Below are 22,896 nucleotides of genomic sequence, written 5' to 3'. Positions count from 1 at the left end.
CAAAGTCAGTTATATTTTCCCTCATAAAATACAGCCAACATTCACTGCCAAGAAACTAGCCTGCAGTAAACTCAAAGAACATAGGACAGAAAAGCCTTAAGCTTTGCTTCATACAAGCAACATAGTGAGCTAAAAGCACACACAATGCAACGCTACAAAGTGCTACAAGAAAAAGAAACAGATAAAAGGCAATACGGCTGCTGAAAGTTCTCACAGCCCAAGAAAGGTCTGTCCTTTGAGATGGCACAACCTTTCAACCAGCAACAGTCCAGAAGGCAGGCCTCTTGCTAAGTCATGAGCTTTAGCAAATATTTTGAAATACTCTGAGCTACTGTACCCTTCTATGTTCTTCTCAATGGGATTACCAGGAAACACAGGAAAGAATATTAATTTGTTTACTCCCTTTCTGTGATGCAAGCAATGCCATCTACTAATAACCAATTCCCTGTTTCTAGGCAATACACCACAGTCATATCCATGTGAAAGGATGATTAAACTATTTTATGGCTTAAGAATCTCTCTCTGCTGTGATATGCAGACATTCTAGGAGGAGAACTGTAATTATAACTAGGATAGATGCACGAGGCTGTTGTACTTTAGAGAGGAGGTTTAAAGCATGCAAATCCATACTGTAAAAGGGGGAAGTCACAAATGAATTTGGCAGGACGATATTAAAAGGACAGTGCAATTTGGAGTTTTTCCACAACTGTTAAATATTCCTTTCCTCACTATCTATAATAAAACAATCTTTAACCAATCATTGGGTGACAAGTACACTGCACTGATTAGTTCTGAGGAGCCGCTTATGTGCTAAAATACCACCAATTCATTCCTCATTAAAAAAAATTAGATTATGCATTTTATACCTATTGGATATTGGCCAATTCATTGTCATAAAAAGATATAACTATGGTTAGTAGTGATGTTAAAATGCGAGTAATCAAGTAACCATGCAACCACTGAAAATTTCAGCAGTTATATGTGGAGCAGTCGTCAGTTCCCCTGGAGCCAGCTTTTAAGCCAGGCAGCAGCACAGGATGGCAGGTTGCTTCCTGGCAGCTGGTGTGCATCAGGAACCAGTTTTTAAACCAGCTCCCCACGTGTACTGGGAGCCTGCATGTAACTGTGAATGTTAACTGATGAGCCCAAGCTCAGCGCTTAACCGTGTACACAGTTATACTTCCACATCCGTAATCATCAGTGATCAAAGAATATCAAACATGCTGCTTAAAGGGAGCAATGGATCACTGCAGATACTGTACAAAATGGTCCTCCCAAGTAACAGAACTGCAGACAGATACCGAAAGGGACAGTGGGTGACAGGATTGTGTCTTCTTTTGAAACATTGGATATTGGCAACTGTGAAAGACAAGATATCAAACCTGATAAACCTATGATGTGATCCAGTACAGCAAACACTACATTCCTTCTGTGAGGCTCTTTTATTAAATTTTGGCTTCACATGGTACGCCAAAGCTATTCTGTACATACGTCTTTCTTGAATTCTACATGGAAAGGGAGAAACTGACACCATTAACATTTGCAAGAAGGATGGCTTGCAGTACAGAATGTTCTCTAACATACCAGAAGGCAGAACTGGCTCTCTCTCACTAATTTAAACTGTTTTAGATAGGCTTGGAGAGACATTACAGAATGATACATACAACACTATTAAAAAAATGACTGACTTAAAGAGGAAATAAAGAAGACAGCTCGAGCAAAAACGCACTTAACAGGAACACTGACAAAGCGCCCATGCACGTGAATATATGTGAGGGCTTTACCGGCTCTGGCTGCTGCTTGTAGCCCCAAAACTTTACCAGATAGCACAAGAGAAAGAGAGCAAGGAAGGTAGAAGAAGCAGCTTTTAGCAAAAAATTTGAAGCATTTTTCAGGCAAATTAAGTAGCATGATCCTTTTACTAGTCCAGCCTCTACTGACAAGAGACATAATTAGCAGGAGTCTGTATAATGTCCAATAGCTATACTGCACAATAAAATACAAGGCTGCCATAATTCATAATCAACCAGATTCTATGCGTATGCTATAAAGCAACAGATCAGGTTGTTAATTAGCAAATTTGAGCTTCCATTAGTGAGGCTCAAGAACTGAAGAATAATAATGCTTGTCAGTAGATCTGATGAGCTACTACATTTAACTCTCTACATAAGGAAGCATACCCACACTAAATGTAACAGTATATGAAAAATAGGCTTCAAAATGGAAAATCATAATCTCTGCTAGATATGGCAACAGAGGAAGATGTCTACTAAATTTTTCTCATTCAAGCCAAGCAATGAATCTCTTATGGCTTTTAGCTATGATTCAAGATGAAATCCTTCTGTGTGACTTTTTTGTTTATTTCTTCTAAAACACATAACTTTTGCCTATAATAGGATAGTGACATACCAGCATCTAACACTCACTGTTGACCACCAAGCCTTCCCATGCATTTCCCAGTCCTGGTTTGAACAATATGCTAATACTGTGAGACACAAATCACAGTTCAAGAGCAAGACTCTTTCATGCGCTATACATAATCCGCTGCCAACCCAAAGCATAGCATGAAGATTTTGGCACTAGTGAATCATATCTTTCGATAATTAAAGGAGGAAAGCCAGATATTTACATTCTAGCTTGGGATTTTCAAAAATGTTCTACAAAAACAAACCATGTTTTTAATCAGAGCTGTGGGGAAGGTCAGGTCTGACTGTCCCTGATTTAATCCTATTATAAAAAGGAAATATTTTTATATCTGAAATTGTTGCTTTTTTTAAACAAAGAAGCATCTTAATTCAACAATACTATTCAATGTGCTGTTAATTTCAGTTCATGCAACGGAACTAGCACATGCATGCTATTAAAACACCTACAGATAACAAAAAAAAACAATAATTAGAAACATTTCAAGGAGAAATCATCTTTAAGTTTCTCAAAACACGCTCATAATATTGTATGGCATCAAACCATTCATTCATTAAACTGTTTAATTTTAATAGCAATAAGTACACCCACTATTATGTAGTCTGTAAAAATATCACAATCCCTGTGCAAATAAAACCCTATATCAGTTTTTAAGACAATATCTTAGCGCATAGTTATACAGTTGCAAATATGCAGCACTGGGAATACACACTATGGTTTTATAAGGACCAGATCCAAGAAATCTTGTCCTGCTGATATAAAGGGAATTAGTAGGGATTCCTAATAAGCCTGATTACCGTAAACGACACAGATCTACTTATTTTAATCACCTTTTGACTTGCTTGAGATCCAAATTTCGTAGCCTGTAAAATGGGGGGGAAAAATAATTTGTTTAGATCAACTTTATTTTCTGCCCCTAATCAACAGACATAGTGGGTGAAATCCTGGTCTCAGCTGAAATGAATGGGAGTTTTAATACAGATTTCAGCAGAACTCAGAATTTCACACCCTATTTCTTAGAATATGGTATTAGTCTTAAAGAAAGCATACTCCTTGCATCATTCTATGAACATAACTATAAAGAGAAGCGAACAAACACTGAAATTTAAAGAGAAAAAAAAATTCACAAAAAGTTTCTCCCCAATTTTTGTGAAGTTGAAATACTGACTCATTCCAATTGTAAGTCTCTAGCTACTTATACTCTCCACGATAAATATAAAACAATTTGACAAAGGGGTACATCAAGACAGGGGAAAACACTGTGGCCTAGTTTTGCCAGAAATTCCTTCTTAACTCCGAATTCTAGAGACCTTCCCATCAATGTGCTTCTTAAGTAAATCAGTCCGACTTTATAGCTCAGATTAAATCTACTGAACTAAAAATCTTGAAACACAAAGCCACTGACCAAAACAACAATTTTTAGCTGTGAATTTTTTGCAGAAAGCACTAGTTTGGTATAACTCAGCACTGAGCCATGTCTCTTGATACCTATGTGCAGCGCTCCAGTTACTTGCAGAAACACCTAGCAAAAGCTGTATATTCATATCCCAAAATAAATGTGGAAAATACAGGAAGTACGACGAATGTCCAAAATACAAAATTCTCATGAATCCACAGAAGTGAGAGGCCTACAGCAGATGTCATAGGCACAAACTGAGGTATGGGGTGGTTAATTAAGAGTTGTTAGCGCTGATAGTAATTTACATTTAATTCTATTGTGGGATGTCTGACAGTTTGGATCTATATGGCTTTGGTAGCTTGATTCTAGTGGTTCTTATTTAGGCAGCTACCGACAGCTATTTCCCACATGGCGATACCATAAGATGGTGGGGAGAGAATAAGGACATGTTTTATGCTTTCTGATATCCTAGTGGTGGGAAAGGGGCAAGAAGTCTGCAATGTGTTTATAAACTGGTGGTCACATGACTTGTATTTGATATGGTATGGGACAACAAGAATCTCTTTGATTCGGGCTGTTAAGTGCAAGGTCAAAGGAATCACAGCTCATGATTTAATCATTAACATTTAGTGAAAATTATGTACAGAAGTGGCAGAAACTTCCAAGATGAAATGACTTAAGATATTTTTAATTCTCAACCACTGGTCTGTCAGTTCTCAAACTCCAAAATCTCCTCTTGTTCTACTTCATTCTATCTGCTTTAATTTCAGAAAGTAATATAGTATATGAAGTATACTGCTCACCACAGTTCTAAAAAATGAACAGAACACAAGCCTTTGTCATGGCAAAATAAAAATCACAGAACATCGCTTTTTAAATTCTGTTCAAAAGAACAGTATGCAAATATCTGGAAAAAGATAGCCCAGAATTCAAAAGGGAAAGGACTGCGCGAGTACACTTGTGAACATGATTATGCTATTCTAATGTTCACTTTTCATCACTGTAAGCTTACATATCAAGTCCCAAGTGTAGTTTTTAGAAATTAAAGTAAAAGTAAAACTGCATAGCTTCTTACAATTGTGCATTTAACTCTGCAGATGAAAACTTGTACCAAAAACCATGCTCAGCTTTGGTTATATTGAGTACATAAACATTTCCATTTTTAAAACATTTTCAATGCTGCATCAGGTATTTGGAGGGAGAGGGAGAGGGAGAGAACATATGGTGGGGTGGGCAAGATGGCCTCCATGGGCCACATGTGGCTTGCCAAAATGGCTGATCCAGTTTGTGGCCAATCGAGACCTGGAGGCATGTTTAAACAGCTAGTGATTCTCTCTAAGAGTCAGGAGTGCGAGAGCAAAGACTTCACGTGCTCCCCCATCCCCTAGGCCAATCCGGGTCTGTGGGCGGAGGAGCACGATAAGTCTCTGGGCCTTGCCTCTTCTTCCCAAGACCCCACACCTTCCGGGGTAGCCCAGGGCCACTTCAGAGACTTGTGAAGTGCCCCTCCACCTTTGAAAATTATTGCCCACCCTTAATATATGGGAGGGAGGAGGACAGAGATGTTAGGGCAGCATTTATTATTTATTTCAGAATAAATCACTGTCAAGAGGACAAGTCAAGCTAACAGAATTCTTATGGCATGGAAACAATAAGATTGAAATAGCTTCTTGTTTACTTACACCTTCTTTAGCTGCTGAGGCAAACTTGCTTGCTCCAATTGTAAAACTGCTCCATCCCTTTAAAGGAAAGAGGAGGAAGTGACTAAGCTTACTTTAACATGGAATAATGAAACAAAATCAATATATTCTGTGACACATCCTATCTTGTAGCCATAAGAGAAGCTCACTAATTGAGACAGATTTGCTTATGGCAAAGTTCCACTGAACTGTAAAAAATACAGTGGTGAATTTCCCTTGTTCTCTTGTACATTCCCATAGCACAAATCCTAATTATGATGACTAAACATGAACAATCATTAATAATATGGGTTATTCTAATGGAGAAAACTTCACAAAGCTTTTGTTGCTCTCTAAATAGAAAAAGTTGCTCTCTAAATGATAGCAAAAGAAGATGAAGTGTTGATAGATTCTGCATAAATACAGGAGAGGTCAAGGCTAGTTCGTGTTTTGTGAGAGTTAACATCTGGGGGGAAAACAAAGGGACAGAGTGAAACGTAAGTGTAAGCTTGGAAGAAACTGAAGAGAGAGCCAAGAACCAGTGCGTCCAAACACACAAAAAGGATTAAGGGGCTCATAAGAAGCAGATGCAGATCTATTTTTGATTTATTTAATATGAAACCCTAAAACAACTTTTAGCTGTTTTTTGGCCTTATAAATCTCAAGAATATAAAGCCTTGTTTTGCAGGTTCTTTCCTGCAGGTCTCAATCAAGTTCCAGAAACTCAATCTACTTTCTTAAGCCCTTAGTTAATGTAATAGGGGCTGGAATCTATAAATGATTTTTTTCCTCAGTTTTTCGTCGACCATTTAACAAGGAACTACCAAGAAAAAAAGGGACAGTTTTAAACATTTTCATTACACTTTCTTTCTCTATCAATTGTTCAGCTCATAGTTTCGCTGTATTTGTTATATAATACTATTGGTTACACAGTCATGCATAATCTTCCAATAAAAACAGGAAGACTTGAATTTCTAACAAACACAAACAGAAAAAAGCTTTGGCACACTTTTCAGACCTTTATACACATTATAAAGAAACAGAGAAGGGACATGGACAGGGTTTTTTTGTTTTTTTCCTTTGCAGGTCATCTGCAAGTAGATTAGTTAGCTATGGAGCTGCACTACTTCAATACTGCTTAACACAGGGATACTCAACATGTTGCCCGCAGTACAGTTTTGATTTACACGGGGCTCAACATATGGCCCGTGAGTGGGAGCCGAAACAAAAAAGTAGTCAATAGAATGGCCTTCTGTTGCTATGTGTTTTAGTAGTTAAATTCCTGGACTGTCATTGCTCATTAAAAGTGTTGTCATATGGGTGGAAATTAGGTAAATATTGCATTTTATTAATATCAGCAGAACTGACTTAAATGGGGCCTGTGTGTTGTGTAGTCTTGCCTTAATCTTTGTATTCATGCGTGTCAGTGTGAAAGAAGTTATTTGCATATATTTTCATATATATTTGTATGTGTATGCAACCACACTTAAGTTGCTGCCCTCGGCATGTGCAATGAGTATCATTGTGTCCCCCAGGACTTTCAAAGTTGAGTAGCCCCGGCTTAGCAGTAGCTGCATGGATCAGATATACCACTATAGCTGCCCCATACAGTGGTAGGTCACTTTTGGATATTCCAGTGGTACATGGACACTTGTGAGCATTTCTGCACAAAAGCTGAAACAAGAAAAGGTCAGGGTGCTTTGCTCATCATGCATTCCATTGAATTTAGCTAGTTCATAAATGAAGATGAAGGGTCTGTACTCTTAACTGTCCCTTTAAAGGCACCAGTGAAACACAGTGATGGTGCTGATGTGCAAATGACAAGGGGATGTCATCTTAAGTTGAAATTCCAGATGTTATGGAACAGGTTGGATAGCTATTTTTCTCATCTCAGCCTAATCAGCATCACCTATACAGCAAATTCTCCATCTGATGACTAATGACAGAGGTAGAGGAGCCTCACATATGTATTTGATTTTTTTTAGGTTCATTCCTCTCATACAAAAGGAAATTATTTTCCTCAACTGGATGAGAATTCATGCAGATGAAGAACTTCAACTGTTTTGCAAAAGTGCTTTATGTTATGTTAGTTACCAGTTTCAAATCAGACCACAGTTGAATAATATTGACAAAGATCTAGATCAGCGGTTGGTGCGCTCAACTTTTCCAGACTACTGTACCCGTTTCAAGAATCTAATGTGTCTTGCATATCCCAAATTTCACCACCTCTTACTTACAAAAATCAAACATAAAAATACAAAAGGGTCACAGCACACTATTACTGAAAATTAGCTTACTTTCATTTTTTATCGTAGAATTATAAAATTAATCGACTGGAATATAAATATTGTACCTTACATTTTAGTGCATAGTATAAAAGAGCACTATGCACTGATTTTAGTTTGTACTGATTTTGCTAGTGCTTTTAAGTCAGTTGTTGTAAAACTAGGCAAATATCTAGAGCACCCTGTGAGGATATAAAGCTTGTATCCGTATCCGCAAAAATGAGTTGCTGATACCTGCATTGACATCCAGGGATGCGTACACCTGTGGATATGAAGTGGATATATGCAAATTTGCAAGATTCTAAATATCTAGGTGACCTGACGTACCCCTGGAAGACCTCTGTTTACCCAGGGCTATGCGTATGTTTGGTTGAGAACCACTGATTTAGACGATACAACAGAATTTTACTATAAAAAACCATGAAAGATACATAAGGCATGTGTTTTTGAATTGTAGAATTTTATTTGTAATATGAATACTAACTTGTTTTTCCTCCAATCTATGGACACCACCTTCTATAACCCACACCCGTTTAGGGTTCTGTGCCATGTGGAACTTTCCCCCATTCTTTCCCCATATCTGAGTGGTACATTTGGATGGTGGTGTACAGATGAATGCAGAAATAAGCTTGCATGGCTCTACAATAAGTCATGGTGATGTAATACAAAGCTTTCATGTATCATGTCATAAACTTTAGGTAGCAAAAAACCTAGGCATTTTGTCAAATATGAGAGCTGCAGACTCAAGGAAATCATCTAGACCTGCTAGAATTATCTCTGTCAGGTTATAGAGAAGAAATCAGGAACATTAAAAGGCAGCTACAGGGGATGGGACAGGGACATTTGTTGTTCTCACTTAAAGATGAACCTTATCCAGCAGTTCCATGAAGTACAAATAAAGTCTGAGAAACTTAACATTTGCATGATCCTAATGCTAGAAGTAACCATTTGCATGATATTTTTTTTTTTTTTTACTTACATTCTTTTCAGGCTGGCAAGAGAGTGTTGGAGGGAGAGGACATAAGGATACTATATATTCTTACAATATAAATCTCGAAAGGAAAATCCAAAACTCCCCACATTTAGTGACTAGTCAACTACTCTACTATCTGATAAGCATAAGGTTATCGGATAGTCAACTAGTCCCTCGACTACTCACTTTTCCCCACCCCATGCTGCCTCTAATAGAGGCAGCAATGAGAGCAGGAGGGATAGCAGGAGCCGGTGCTGGAAGGAGCTGGCTTAAAAGCCAGCTCCACCCAGCATCATCTCTACAGGGGGCAGAGGGGTAGTGGGAACTGGGCGCGAGCCAAGAATCACCTGGTCCCAGCTCTTAATACATTTAAAAGGCTGGTACGCAGCGGGGGGGACCCGTTGTGAGCCGGCAATCAGCTGTCCCAGCTCACACTGAGTCCCCCATGCTGAGCTTCAGCCTTTTAAATGTATTAAGAGCCTGCCAGCTATTAATATATTTAAAAGGCAGAGCCACAGCGGGGTTAGCTTCTGGGGCCGGGAGCTAACCCTGCTGCAGCTCTCCTGCTTATCGACTAATCGACAGAAATTCCATCGACTAATCGACAGAAATTCCATCGACTAATCAGTTAAATTTAGTTTAATCACCCAACTATTTATACTCTCATTGCCCATCATTAGGTTCCCTGGTAAACTGTTTGCTACTTGTAGTTGCACAAGCCTTGCTAACAGTAGAGTGGCCAATTCTTTCAGTGTTAGAAGTTTATGTTTGGAAACCTGTTAAGGACGGTCTTCTACTGCCTCTTCAACCAGCGTTTTAGGCTTAATGGGTTGGAGGAATCAGGACTTTTGATCAAATTACTTTGAGAAGACATTTAAGTGTCAATAACAGATATAAACAATATTCCTCAGATGCACGTATAATGTGTATGTCTAAGTTTCTGGGCTACAAACAGAGGAATTTACTACTAAAAGTCACAAAGCTCAGAGAAAATCTCCTTACCGAATATAGTGAAGACATAGCATTATTGAGAAAGTCATCATCCTTTTTTGGAGGGTTGACTGTGTTCCCAAATCCCACATAGCGATTCTCTTGGCCACTAAATCATACACCATTAGAAAACAATTATTATTATGCATTCCGATTAAAACTATCAGACCAAACATATAAAGTATAAGATATAGCTGAATCTGTTTCTTTGTTTTAAAGGTATTCATACACCAGGAAGTATTTGCATCAGTATTGCAAGTGCATACAGCTCTACTATTGCACCTCATTTCTAACTCCACAATTATGTAAAGCTAGTGAATGTGCACTGCAGAGAAAAAAAAATCTCCTTGCAGATTTTATCATCTCAATAAATCTTCTCCTGCAGTATACTATATCAGGTAGTTACTTTAGAGTTGTAGTCTCTTTTTGCATACAACTCACTGCATTAACTGAGGAACCTTGTACTAGCATTACTAAATACCCAAGTTACACACACTTTGCTCTAGGCTACTGAACCTGAAAGCTTCCACAAACCTTTCCTTGGGTACACAGGAAAGAAAAGGTCTTTAATGATTTTACATACAATCCCTTGTCACGTACACCACTTGTTTTATACCCTATGAGGATGTGTCATAGGCTGGTATATAGCCCATTTGTAAAAGGACAGAAAATAACAAGGCCCTACTCCAGGGCATTTTCAAGGGCCATGACACACAATGGTTGATAGAGAAGTGTCTAATTTAATAACATTATTGAAAATCAAATAGCTTTACCCTTGATAGGAGCCGACATCATCGTTTAACCAGTCTTCAAAGGCCTTGTCGGAAGAGCCAGCTGCACTCTGGGATGGTCCAGCTGAACTAATAAAATAAAGGATTTTTAAGAAGTTAAACTACATGAAGCATAAAAACAAATGACTTTGCTCAGCACAGGAGCTTATGGCAAAGACAGATCAGAATTTTACATCCATCAAATGAGTCTCTCTTAACTCATGGAGTATGAAAGCTATAGACAAGTCCACAAATAGTGGTCTCTAGATCACTTTTAGTTTGCTAGCACTTGGTGTTTATCATATGACTTGCCATGCATGAGGTGCTAGTTCTCCTTGTTTCTAGTTCCTTGTACAGGTAATTCTGGTTCTTTGCTGCCAAGAAAAACCAGAAGCATCTGAAAGAAGGTATACTTTTACCAGGGATCCAGAAACAGAGTAAGAGAAACACAAAATACTATCAGGGATTGTAACCGACCAGCTAGAAGAGAGCTGAAAACCACAAAAGGGAAAGGGCTATTAGGGGTGAAAGTGGAAGAGGGGACAGGTGTCTGACCATGACAGAGGGGAGATGGTTCATGCAGCCATAGTGAAGTGTATTTAGGGAAGAAAAAGAAGAAGAGGATAGAAGGGGGAAAAAAAGCAAAAACAGGCAAGGCATTTTCTGTATTCTGGACAGCTACAATACAGTAAAGGCTTTCCTATTTTAAATATAAGGAAACACTGTAGCTGCCAATTAGGAAATTATGCAAGCACCAGTGAGAGGGACTGTAGTAAATACAATTACAATCTGCATCAAGATGCAGTCCACACTGAAAAAAGTTTAGATATCACTGCTATAGGCCAAAGTATTTGAAGCTTGTTCAAATTCTTAGCTAAAAGACATACAGGCAGTCCCCGACTTACGTCGGATCCGCACTTACGAACGGAGCTTTCTCGCCCCGGAAGTCGGGGCGAGAAAGCCCCGTTCGTAAGCTGCTCCGGTGCCCCTGGTCTGCTGGAGACCGTCTCCAGCAGACCAGGGGCACCGGGCGGGCGGGTTCCCACGCTTCTGAGGCTTTGCCAGAGCAAAGCCTCAGAAGCGCGGGAACCGCTGCTGCTGCCCCTTGAGACCCGGTGCCTGTGGTCTGCTGGGGACGGTCCCCAGCAGACCACAGGCACCCTGACTGAAGCCGCAGCCGCGGGGGGGTCAGGACGTCTGGGGCAGAGCAGATGGGGTGCTGCTGGGTTGGTCCAGTAGCACCCCAGCTGCTCTGCCCCAGGCGTCCCCAAGTCAGCTTCTGCTGAAACTGACCAGCGCTGACTACAGGAAGCCCGAGGCAGAGTTGCTCTGCCCCGGGCTTCCTGGAATCAGCTGCTGATCAGTTTCAGCAGCAGCTGACTTGGGGACGCCTGGAGTTCTTAAGTTGATTCTGTATGTAAGTCAGAACTGGCGGTCAGTTTCAGCAGTGTCTGAATCTGGACGCCAGTTCCGACTTACATACAGATTCAACTTAAGAACAAACCTACAGTCCCTATCTTGTACGTAACCCGGGGACTGCCTGTACAAGAAAAAGATTCAGTGGGGAGGACATGGTAGTCAAACTAACATGCCATCACGTTCTACCCAAATCAGAGAAGAGCAACTTCACTAAGCTAGCTGCTGAGCTATGACCAGACATTAAAGTGTCAACCAGGGAGACTGAAGTTGAAACATGGTAATAGTAGTAAAATGGTAAATACCTAGAAAAACAAAACTGAAACAGATAATAAGTTTCCCCATTAAAAATGTCTTTGTCATCTATTCTCTCAGACACAGCTTTTAAAGAAATAGGAAAGTAAAAAAAATAACTTGATAAAAGAAATGAAAATACTCCTATGTTAGGTATCTCATCTCTAGCAAGAATGCTGTCAGTGGAGACAAATAGTCTGTCAGCAGAACAGCATCAGCTGACACTCAACTGTCATGTTTGATGGCGAGATCAAACTGTGTGAGAATTGGATAATTAGAATACATACCGATGAGTTGAAGACAGGGCCATCTTGGGTTGAGGTGGGGTCCAGTTTCTGGCAGGAGAAGTTTCAAGAGACCATTCCTTGCCTTCAGCTAAAGTAGCCACCTAAAGGAGGTGAGGAAAGAATGTTAAGAACATGGTAAAGTTCTAATATTCAACTAAAATGAAAATGTAGAAATAACCTCCAATATTGTGCCACCAGTCAGCTGGAGCAGCCACAGCCACTGGCAATGTAGGGACTACTAGATGGGAGGGGGTAAAATGGTGTGTAATTAATGCTCCTCCTCCTCCCAGTACTCACAGCTCTGCAAGGGAGACCTCCTTCATTGTAGAGGCAGTAACATTCAAGTGGTGACACTCTCTCAGTGGCGTCTTGGGGAAAAACTGCTGGGAGGAACTGACCAGCCACAGAGGCAGCCAAACCAGGGCTTTGGCTATTTAGAGATGTTCCTACAGTTTTGCCTGGACTCTCCCCTCGGCTCTTTCCTCCAGAGTTCTCCCTCATGTCTTTATCTTAGCTTCTTGACCTGTCCTGCTAAAGACCTGTCCAACCCAACTCCCCTTCCCAGTCTCACCAAACAGTAAAGATGTAAGGACTACAGTATGAGAAACAAGATAATGCTAAGCTATTGAGATGTTCCAGCTGCAGTGTCCCAGACCACAGACCCAGTGGCACAACTACACTTCCATTGGCAAATCAATTTCAAAACCGTGTATGAGCTCCAGCTAGCGTAGATTGCAGCTTCTCATCTCAATGGTGCAGACCAGTATAAATGTACAATCCATGTGGTCAAGTCTCTGCAATTTCTAGGTGCATATTTAAATTCAAAGGGGTTTTATTTTGGAAAATTGTATAAGGCCTCCTTTTGGAATGACATTTCCAATGCGGGAATAGATTTTGCCACTGTTTATGGGTCCCATTTGTTGTTGGCAGATTCATTTAATATTTTGGATCCATCAAAAAAGCAGCAGTGGCCATTTATCTGGCCCTTTTGGGTAAAATAATCTGCTACAAGCTGGTGTAAACAGGCATAGATCTATTACCTTCAACTGAACTACAACAAAATTCACCATTGATAATCTGGTGAGCCTGGCCAAACAAAAACCAAGAACATTAATGAAAATTTCCGGAGAACAAGCTTTTTGCAGATTACAGAACTTACTGCAACAGCTTTTTACAAAGATGTTGCAAGATTTATTAAAATGTTTGTCAAGTGCTTTAAAAGTTTCAGATGGGCGGCATTAATGATGCACAAGCTATTATTCATTTATCTCTAAATTTACCTTATCTCTAAAGAGAGCTGCAGCTTTGCTGTTGTATTTCTCCTGCATTGACCAACAAGGATCATAATCTTCCTGAGACTCCAGAAATTCTCGAAATTTGCCGTTACCACCAACCTTCATCTTCTCCAGCTCAATATCCTTCCATTTGTCCATAGTGACAGACCGTACAAAGCTGATAATCAGAAGGAGAGAGGAAACACCTCATTTTTTATTTATTGCTATGATCTCCTGTTATAATATTATTACAAAAATGAAAACACCTCATTGGCAGCTATACCAAAAGTTAAGCCTCTAGAAAAGTTAAGCCTCTAGAAATGCCACCGATAGCAGTTGCACTTTTACAGAGATTGCTTCCTACCCTGCAGGAGGAAGAACACTAGTGTATAGTGAAAAAGCTTTATGAGTTTTCCCTGTTGGCGGCAGGGTGGTGACAGCAAGTTCCACTTAAAAAGGAGGCAGACCATGCAAATGAAAAAAAAAAAAAACAGATTTACCAACCCATATTCTGAATTACCTATAAAAAAATCACTTAATAAAAAAATATTTTTTCCATACTGTTTGCTATTGTTTACTACTCCCTCAGGAGAGCACTTAGAATGAACTTTGGGTACTCAAGAATTCATCTGTCTTACACCATAATACCTAAAATAACATCTTCTAAGGGCTTTCATGATTGGAATTAGTGTCTTTAACTTTGTTTGGGTTGATAAATTAATGCTGGTAATCATTATTCCACATGAAAAACAAATTGTTAATGCTTAAATATTCTATCAAAGCCTCAGAACAGGGGTGGGTGAAAGGTGCTGGAATGAAGGCAGGGGGTGGGGAACAAAAGGCACTGGGTTCAGTGTGGGGGAGGTTCAGGATACGGGTGCAGAAGTCAGGGCAGGGAGCTGGGAGTGCTGGAATGAGGACTGGGGGCTGAGCACAGAGGGTGGAGTTTGCTGGAATGAGGGCAGGTGGGGGAGCTTAGGACAGGGGGAGAAAGATGGGGGCTACACATTTCCCAGCCTCTCCTCCAGAGGGACATCTCCTCCAGGAGGGCAGGGTCACAGTTTCTGGCCCTGGCCTCTCTTTGGATGGAGCATCTCCTGGGTGGGGGACAGACTGGCTCCAAGGTGAGAAGGGAGCCACATCTGGGGCAGAGGTGGCCGGTAAAGTGAAGCCCCATCCCCCACTGGCCACTCTCCTGCTGGTGCAGTTGCCACTAGTGGTCACTCTGCAGTATAGCTGTCCTCTGTGCTCGTAGCCCACTATGGTCACTCACCGGCAACGCTGTCCTCCAATCAGCCCCTCCCTTTCCATGTTACGGAAAACAGTCCCATTCCAAGCACTTCTTGCTTTCTGGGCACAACCAAACCCTGACCTTGCTTTAAGTTAGGATAAGAAGATGCTGCATACCAAATTAAGTGGTCCTAGCTCTTACTGTTTAGGTGGAGTTCTTGAACAAACAGACTCAAACACAAACTCTCTAATATATATGATATAAAGTCCTTGCAGTGACTTTTTTCCCCCCTTCTGAAGAGGAAATTGTAAATCATCTGGCCTGTGTTTGTTCCCAACACTGACCTGAGGTGAACTCCCAAGCCTCTGTGTTTTCCTGAGCATTCCAGACAGATCCAGATTCCATAGGTCACACTCACCCACTGGGGGTTAAATGCACCACACTCAAAACAGACCTATAAGAGAAAAAAATTGTCCATAACTCTCAGTCATAATTTGCTCTAGGTAAAACTTTCAAAGTACAGCTACAGAAAATCATAAAAAAGCTACTTGCAGCAAATAAATTCAGAATTAAGAGGTGTTAGTATTTAAAGACTTCTCAATGTATATAACTTCCATTACATAATCATTCAGAAAATGCCTTAAGGGTTTAATGTTTTATAGACAAAGCCATTCGTGTTAACTGACTCAAACTTTAAAAATACAATATAAACTGATATTTCTATCTCTAGAAAGACTGAACTGAATACTGTACCCTCAGGGCTCCATATACTATGAAATATGGACATGCAAAACATACATAATCAAAATATATGCTTTTTAAAAATTGTTTTGAGAGGGGAAGAAAATAAGCTAACAAGTAAAGAATAACCTACAAGGAATTAGGGAGAATTACATTAGGGAGAATCTAAGTTTTAAACTTAAGAACATGAATTCAAACCTGTCATCTAACCATTTGACAGCCACTCACAAATGTAATGGCAACATAGCATGGTCCTAGCATTAATTCAAGCAAGCATTTTTTTGAAAATAAATATACTTGTGTACTGAGCAGCTTCAGTTCTTTAGCAAAGGCTTTTAAATACAGTTGGTCATATCATATTGAGGGGGAGAACTGACAAGAGTTTAACATATGGAGATGTACCTCTCTCATAGAGCTGGAAGGGACCTTAAAAGGTCATCAAGTCCAGTCCCCTACCCTCACAGCAGGACCAAGTACCATCCCTAACACATTTGCCCCAGATCCCTAAATGGCCCCCTCAAAGACTGAACTCACAACCCTGGGTTTAGCAGGCCAATGCTCAAACCACTGAGCTATCCCTCCCCACAAATAGAATTTCAAATAGAATTACAAATCCTTAGGGCATACAGGACTTTCACAGGCAAATTAGAATAAATATTGTAGTGTGCTGACAAGTGTGTTTGTTTTATTAGACTAGAAAAGCAAAATGCTTTAAATAGAAAGTTTCTATTCTTAAAATATGCAATGTCCCAAAACAAAATTCTCTGAAGGTTTGGCTGACGAACCACGAGCAGATTACTGAATCATTAGAACCACTCAAAGGAGTTATGCCCAATACTTAATAGTTTATCCATCTTATTGTAATACAGTTCAGTGAAAGTATATATGTATCCACATCTATACTTTAACATTTACTGGGTATGCTAATGCCTTTAATAAAATATCTCTAGAGAACAAAATCACTTTTCTGAAATGGCTGAAAGTGATCTATTGCTGCTCAATTAAATGCTTCAAACAATATATGTGAGAGTGTATATGTAACTTCTTACATTGTTTTCATCTTGCACTCTGACTTCTTTAAGAACTTTTCTTGTTCTTGGACTTGCCATGTTTCTATAATAGGGGGAAAACAATTTTCAAGACTTTAAATCAAATTACATATTAAGTGCTGATCAAATGCTTGCTCAGCACGTGTTCAAGATACAAAGGATAGCCCTGCAGCAGAGTTTACAACTAAAAGTTGTGAAGAAGCATAGTCAATTGTATATTTGTTCCTTATTGCAAGAAATACTTACGATTAAAGTAACAGATTAAAGGAAAAATACATATTTTTTGTGTTCACAGTGTGCATTTGGCACTGAACATAAAACAATAACTGTAGCTGACTATGCAGCAATGGGGGATATAACTAATGAAGAACTTGCAGGGGTCTTGGGCTCTACAACACTGAGGGGCAACCTAGACTAGTGAGTGGCCCACATGAGTGGCCCTCCACCTCAGTGGTCAGCAAGACTATCTTAACCAAGACAGTATCCCAGATTAGGGTAGTTCTGCTAACAGCATCTGTATACCCAGAACTTGCGGAGTGTGCTGATGGAACCATAGCAGCACTTTGACTAGATGCAGAGGGAGTGTATGGCTCTCACAATGTTGTGTGCAATCAGGATGCACCTCTCCTCATATGCCCTTATTTTAAGTGTGTGCCACTTCTGTAATACCAGTAGGAAAGAAACAATCTGGACAAAATCCAGCAGAATATGGCAACCCCATGCACGGGCAATGGTAAACAAAATGACTTGTGGGCCATGGAGATGATGCTGGGAGGAATCAGCTCTTAAGCCGGCTCCCCCCAGCACTGGCTCCGGCTCCCCGCCACTTGCTGCCTCTGATACAAGAAGCAGCAAGAGGGGGAGGGAAGCAACTAGTCAAGTAGTGACTCAACTATCCATTAAACCTAAGCTTATCGGTTAGCCTAGGCTTATTGGGTAGTTGACTAGCCGCTTACATCCCTAATACACAGTCATAGGTAGCAGGCATAAACATAAAAAAAGGTAGGCAACAGTAGTGACAACCCAAAACACTTTTCCTGATGTTGCTTCTCAAGCCCACCCATTCCCCCTGCTTGAAAGAGCCTTTGTTGAAAGAACGCAATTGCAGTGTCAACGTAAGTGTAGTTTTTCCTGGAAAAATGGCCGTTTTTTTCTGGAAAAACTCTGCAGTGTAAACATACCCTTAGAATGTAGAATGGAATATATCATTACAATTTGAATAAGAGGAAATTATTCAAAGTTTATAATAAATAGGATTTTAGGGTGTTTTTCCACCAGTAAAAAAAATTTTAGGGTGTTTTTCCACCAGTAAAAAAATCTTTAACTTGTATCATCACTGCCCTACAGGTTTACAGTTAACACGAACCCGGAACACCTTTCCTACAGCAATATCATGCAGTGCTATAGCAAAGCTACGCAAGGTCAAGTACTGGCATCTGGCTGCCAGCTATCTCAATGTAATTCATGAAAAAAAATGCAAAATTGAAGCTACATTTTATTGCTGTTGAAAGCACAGGTTATATCTTTGCAGGATTTCAATCTGCATTCGGCATTACTTTTAATTCATGGCTATACAAAATAATGCAGTAACAGATGCAACACTTGCATAGCAATGTTTAATTTCATGCCATTTGGAGGACAACCTTCTGTTTTTAAATTTGTATTTATCACCTAACATTTGTTCCTTTTTTAATCATATCACCATTTGTTATTTTTTATTGAACCAAAAAAAAAAAAAAAATCAACTCTACAGGCCTTTCTATTTAAAAATGTAGGAGTTATTAGGTTACATTGTAATTAATGCTTCACGAAGCATAATATTTCAGCTGCCCTGTCTCAAACTTGTATTTATTGCATTTTTTCTTCATTGGTTCATTAATCATGACAGAAACAGATTGTGTGTGTAGTGAAAAGACAGACAACTAATCTTTTTCATGATTAACTGTACTGTTTCTCCAAAGGGATTCTGAAACTTGAGTTTGTCTTATGTACCTTGCTCACTCTATTTGAAGAAGGAAATACAGTGATATTCTGATTAAACTCTAGTCAGAAATTGCAGCAAAATAGCTTCCATGGATCTTAAATAAAGAGAGGGAGACTGTCTGATCCAATCAGAAAACCTAGCTTCATTGGCTAGAGACCTACACAGTTCTGAAAGTTAGACTCCACTTCTAGCTAAGAGGCACTGTGATTCTGGTCCACAGAAAGAGTATGAAACCAGTTTGGGGATTTTTGGTGTGTGTGTGTGGGGGGGGTAGATCTGACTGCCCTGCTAAATGAACTTTGCTTCTGCTTTCCTACACCCTCTTCCCCCCCATGGTGCTCATCACCACAGCTTGATGGTGAGAGGTTGAAAAAGACTGCTTCCTCCTCCCCCCCACAATGCTCCACCTGGCTGGCAAAAAGCAGAGGACCCAAGTGCAGAAAGAACTTCAGTTCCTGATTCAGATAACATAGCTCCAGAGTGAGAGTCCATTACTCAAGAGAAAGCATTGCAGTGAAAGTTGTGACTGCCATGATCACACCAACTTTATAGTGCTATAGAAGTCATGCATGTTCACAGCAGTTCTGAGAGATAGACAAGTACATCCATTGTACAGATGGGGAAAGCGAGGCAGAAAAAGGTTAAGTGAATTAACTAGGGCTAGTGAGAGACCTATTGAAGCACCATTAGAATTCTAAAGTCCCTGGCTCCCAGTTCTGTGTTCAGACTATCTCCCCCTCCAGTATCCCTAGTGATCAAGACTCCCTCAGTGTTTATTTTCCTATGTGAATGTTTTTTCAATTATGGATTCATCTGTTCCAAGCATCACAACGTCATTAAAGTCAACCTAGAACTATAACAGAACTCTGACCTTCCATTATCTGGCTGTCTGTACTGATAATCAGTGCACAAAGGTCCAGAAGGGGGCAGTCTTTCTTGTGGCTACTACCTGGCACTGCAGCATTAGACTTTCCCATTCTTCAGTTTATCTGGATTGCTGATTATCCAATCAGGTCTCAGTCCCAATTAGATTGGATAAATGGGGTTCTGCGGTAGGCAAAAGCATGAGTTTTCAAAGTTGGGTCACAGGCCTGCGCAGGTAAGTCACTGCTGAGCTGTGAGATATTTTGTTTATCTTAGCATCCATAGGCACAGAGCCTTGCAGCTCCCATTGGCTTTGGATCACTATTTGCAGCCACGGGGAGCTGTGTGCCCTGGGCTGCTGCTTTCCGTAGCTCCCCTTGACTGGAAACGGCAAAACAGTCAATGGGAGCTACGAGGCTCCATGCTTATGGACACTAAAAAAAACAAAACATCTCCTGGCCTGCCAGCAACTTATGCGGATGGGCCCACAACCCAACTTTGAAAACCCTTGATGTACGAGTTAAGCCACAACCAATAGTAATACCCTAAGAGCTGGTTTTTTACATACACATTTACAGATACTGGTCATCTTTCAGAACTCAGCTGAGGAAACTGGCAAAGACAATTAAAATGTGTTATTTTGTTTGGAAGTTGGGCTCCCTAGGGCTTTTGCTACACTTCAAAGGCAGAGACACGCTATCGACTAATCAAATAGTCGGTGTAAAATGCATCGACTAATCAATTAGTCAATATTTAACATCCCTATTAGAAATAATAAAACTAAAATTTCTCTCTGCCATCATCTTCCAGGCTAGTGTGTTTGCTTTTTCACCACAGTGGCCAGAAGTAGAATGCCTCAGCCCCAGCCCAGGCTGCCTTGGGAGATGGGAGTCAGAGCAGGCTGCTGTGTAGTTCTGCTTCTCCGCAGCTCGCACTGCTATGGTGAATGAGGGGGGCTCCAACCACCGCTGACAACACTGGCCCACCCAGGCCCCACAGACTAACCTGAGTATTGGGGACCATCCTGTCCACAGAATGGTTGGAGTGACCATCACAGGACCCCACCAAAGTGCAAGGCCTGGGAAGACCACCCCGAATCATCCTAATGATGGGACAGCTCTTCGCATATCTCCCTCAGGCCACAGGGAATTGACAGCAGTGGCTCAGAGTGGTGGTGCTACCCTTCCCCCAAGGGGGCTCTTAAATTGCCTTGGGGCAGCAGGTGGGAAAACACAGGGGAGCGCAGGGGCCAGCAGACGGGGGAGGGTGAAGAACACATGGACAAACACACACGCCCAGGCCCGGTCAGAGAGGGGTACCCGCTGGCTCACTAGGAGGCTTTAAGGACAGGCCCTGGCCCGAAGGTAAATTGAGTTTGAGCCCCCTGCTGTACACCCAGATCCAACCCATTGAAGACGGTATCAGCACATGGCCAGATTCGTAATGAGGATGGAGGCTTCGCCCCAGGAGGTTTCGGGGAGGGGGGAGCAGAAGAGTAAGGCTCTTCACAGGCACAGGGGAGAGTCTCACTGGACCAGGGCTGCCTTTTTTTTTTTTTTGGACCACATGATTTTAACCTTTCTGCCTTTCCAGGGCAAGATCAAACCATCAAGTGGGGGCGGGGAGGGGGAATGCAACTACCGGGGGGGTGATCCGGGCCCCACCTGCACGGATGGCTGGTCATGGGGGGGGGGCTGATCCGGGCCCCACCTGCACGGATGGCTGGTCATGGGGGGGGGGGCTGATCCGGGCCCCACCTGCACGGATGGCTGGTCGGGGGGGGGGGGGCTGATCCGGGCCCCCCCTGCACGGATGGCTGGTCGGGGGGGGGAGGGGCTGATCCGGGCCCCCCCTGCACGGATGGCTGGTCGGGGGGGGGAGGGGCTGATCCGGGCCCCCCCTGCACGGATGGCTGGTCGGGGGGGGGAGGGGCTGATCCGGGCCCCCCCTGCACGGATGGCTGGTCGGGGGGGGGGAGGGGCTGATCCGGGCCCCCCCTGCACGGATGGCTGGTCGGGGGGGGGGAGGGGCTGATCCGGGCCCCCCCTGCACGGATGGCTGGTCGGGGGGGGGGGAGGGGCTGATCCGGGCCCCCCCTGCACGGATGGCTGGTCCGGGGGGGGCTCCCAAGGGCCAGGCGGGTCCCAGCGAAGGGACACGCCCCGGCGGCAGTGAGACCGGCCGGCAAGGACCTCACGTCCGGGGCTGCCTCGACCGACCCAGGGCTCGGGGGGGCTGGGGGGGGGTTGCAGCGGCTGCCGTCTCGCCCCGCCGGGGAGAGCCCCCCAGGCCCGAGGGCGGGGGGAGGGGCGGTTAAGGCCCAGAGGAGCCCGGAGGGGGGGGGGGGGGCGCTGAGGGAAGTCGGGGCCGGAGGGGGGAGGGGCCGGCTCGGTACCTGCTGCGGCGGCCCCGGCTCCTGCTCGCACCCGGCTCCTCAGCGCGCAGCCGCCGCCGAACCCGGCGACGTTGCACGTTCGCAAAGCATGCTGGGCCGGGGAGAAGGGGTTAACCCCCTCGGGCCCGGCGGCCTGCGCGGCAGCTGGGCGGGGCCGTCGGACGCCCGAGAGCGAGCGACGCGGCGGCTCCAGTGAGCCAACCACAGGGCCCGACGCTGCCCTCAGCGGGACTCGCCCCGCCCCCCTCCGCACTAGGAGCCCGCCCAGAGACTCCGCCCCTGGGGAGTTTGTCTGCACTGCAGCGCTATTGCGGGGGGGGGTCCCCAGTAGCTAGTCACGTCCCCAAGGGGGGGTCCCCAATAGCTAATGACGTTACTTGGGGGGGTCCCCAATAGCTATTCACGTCACTGGGGGGGTCCCCAATAGCTATTCACGTCCCCAAGGGGGGGTCCCCAGTAGCTATTCACGTCACTGGGGGGGTCCCCAGTAGCTATTCACGTCACTTGGGTTTGTCTCGACTGCAGGGTTTTTTCGAACAAAGTCGCCTTTTTTTGAAAAAACTTCCCCTGCGTCTAGACTACAGCCGCGTTCTTTCGAAATTAAAAATCGATGTCTGGATGCTCTCTTTCGAAAAAGAGACGCCTGTTTGCAGTCAAGAACGCCTCTTTTCGAAATCGGCTTTTCTTTCGACGGCGGTACGCCTCATTTCACGAGGAAGAACGCCTTTTTTCGAAAGGGCTCTTTCAAAAAAAGGCGCTATGTAAGGCAAACTGCTTTTTCGAAAGAGAGCATCCAGCCTACCTGGGTACTCTCTTTCGAAAAAGCAGTTTGCTTTTTCGG

At 42.7% G+C, this 22,896-nt stretch overlaps 1 protein-coding gene across 3 annotated transcripts in view; it reads right to left on the bottom strand.

Annotated features, from left to right (window-relative positions):
• Nucleotides 1-22,204, bottom strand: part of ARFGAP1 (ARF GTPase activating protein 1) — a 35,731-nt gene extending 13,527 nt beyond the window's left edge. For all 3 annotated transcript variants that reach the window (XM_075901050.2, XM_075901051.2, XM_089769727.1), the window contains exons 1-9: nt 22,056-22,204; nt 16,813-16,876; nt 15,367-15,476; nt 13,798-13,969; nt 12,518-12,618; nt 10,524-10,610; nt 9,763-9,859; nt 5,506-5,562; nt 3,255-3,287 (exon numbers count right to left, since the gene is read on the bottom strand). In XM_075901050.2, coding sequence (XP_075757165.2) covers nt 3,255-3,287; nt 5,506-5,562; nt 9,763-9,859; nt 10,524-10,610; nt 12,518-12,618; nt 13,798-13,969; nt 15,367-15,476; nt 16,813-16,872 — 717 coding nt within the window. In that variant the 5' untranslated portion in view covers nt 16,873-16,876; nt 22,056-22,204. The remainder of the gene's footprint in view (nt 1-3,254; nt 3,288-5,505; nt 5,563-9,762; nt 9,860-10,523; nt 10,611-12,517; nt 12,619-13,797; nt 13,970-15,366; nt 15,477-16,812; nt 16,877-22,055) is intronic.
• Between the last annotated feature and the right edge of the window lie 692 nt (nt 22,205-22,896).

The sequence above is a fragment of the Pelodiscus sinensis genome, chromosome 17 (genome assembly GCF_052426305.1).
Source record: "Pelodiscus sinensis isolate ZL-2025 chromosome 17, ASM5242630v1, whole genome shotgun sequence".
Classification (NCBI taxonomy): Eukaryota; Metazoa; Chordata; order Testudines; family Trionychidae; genus Pelodiscus; species Pelodiscus sinensis.
The sequence above is the reverse complement of the archived record's forward strand: the minus strand, read 5'-3'. Positions and strand labels throughout refer to the sequence as shown.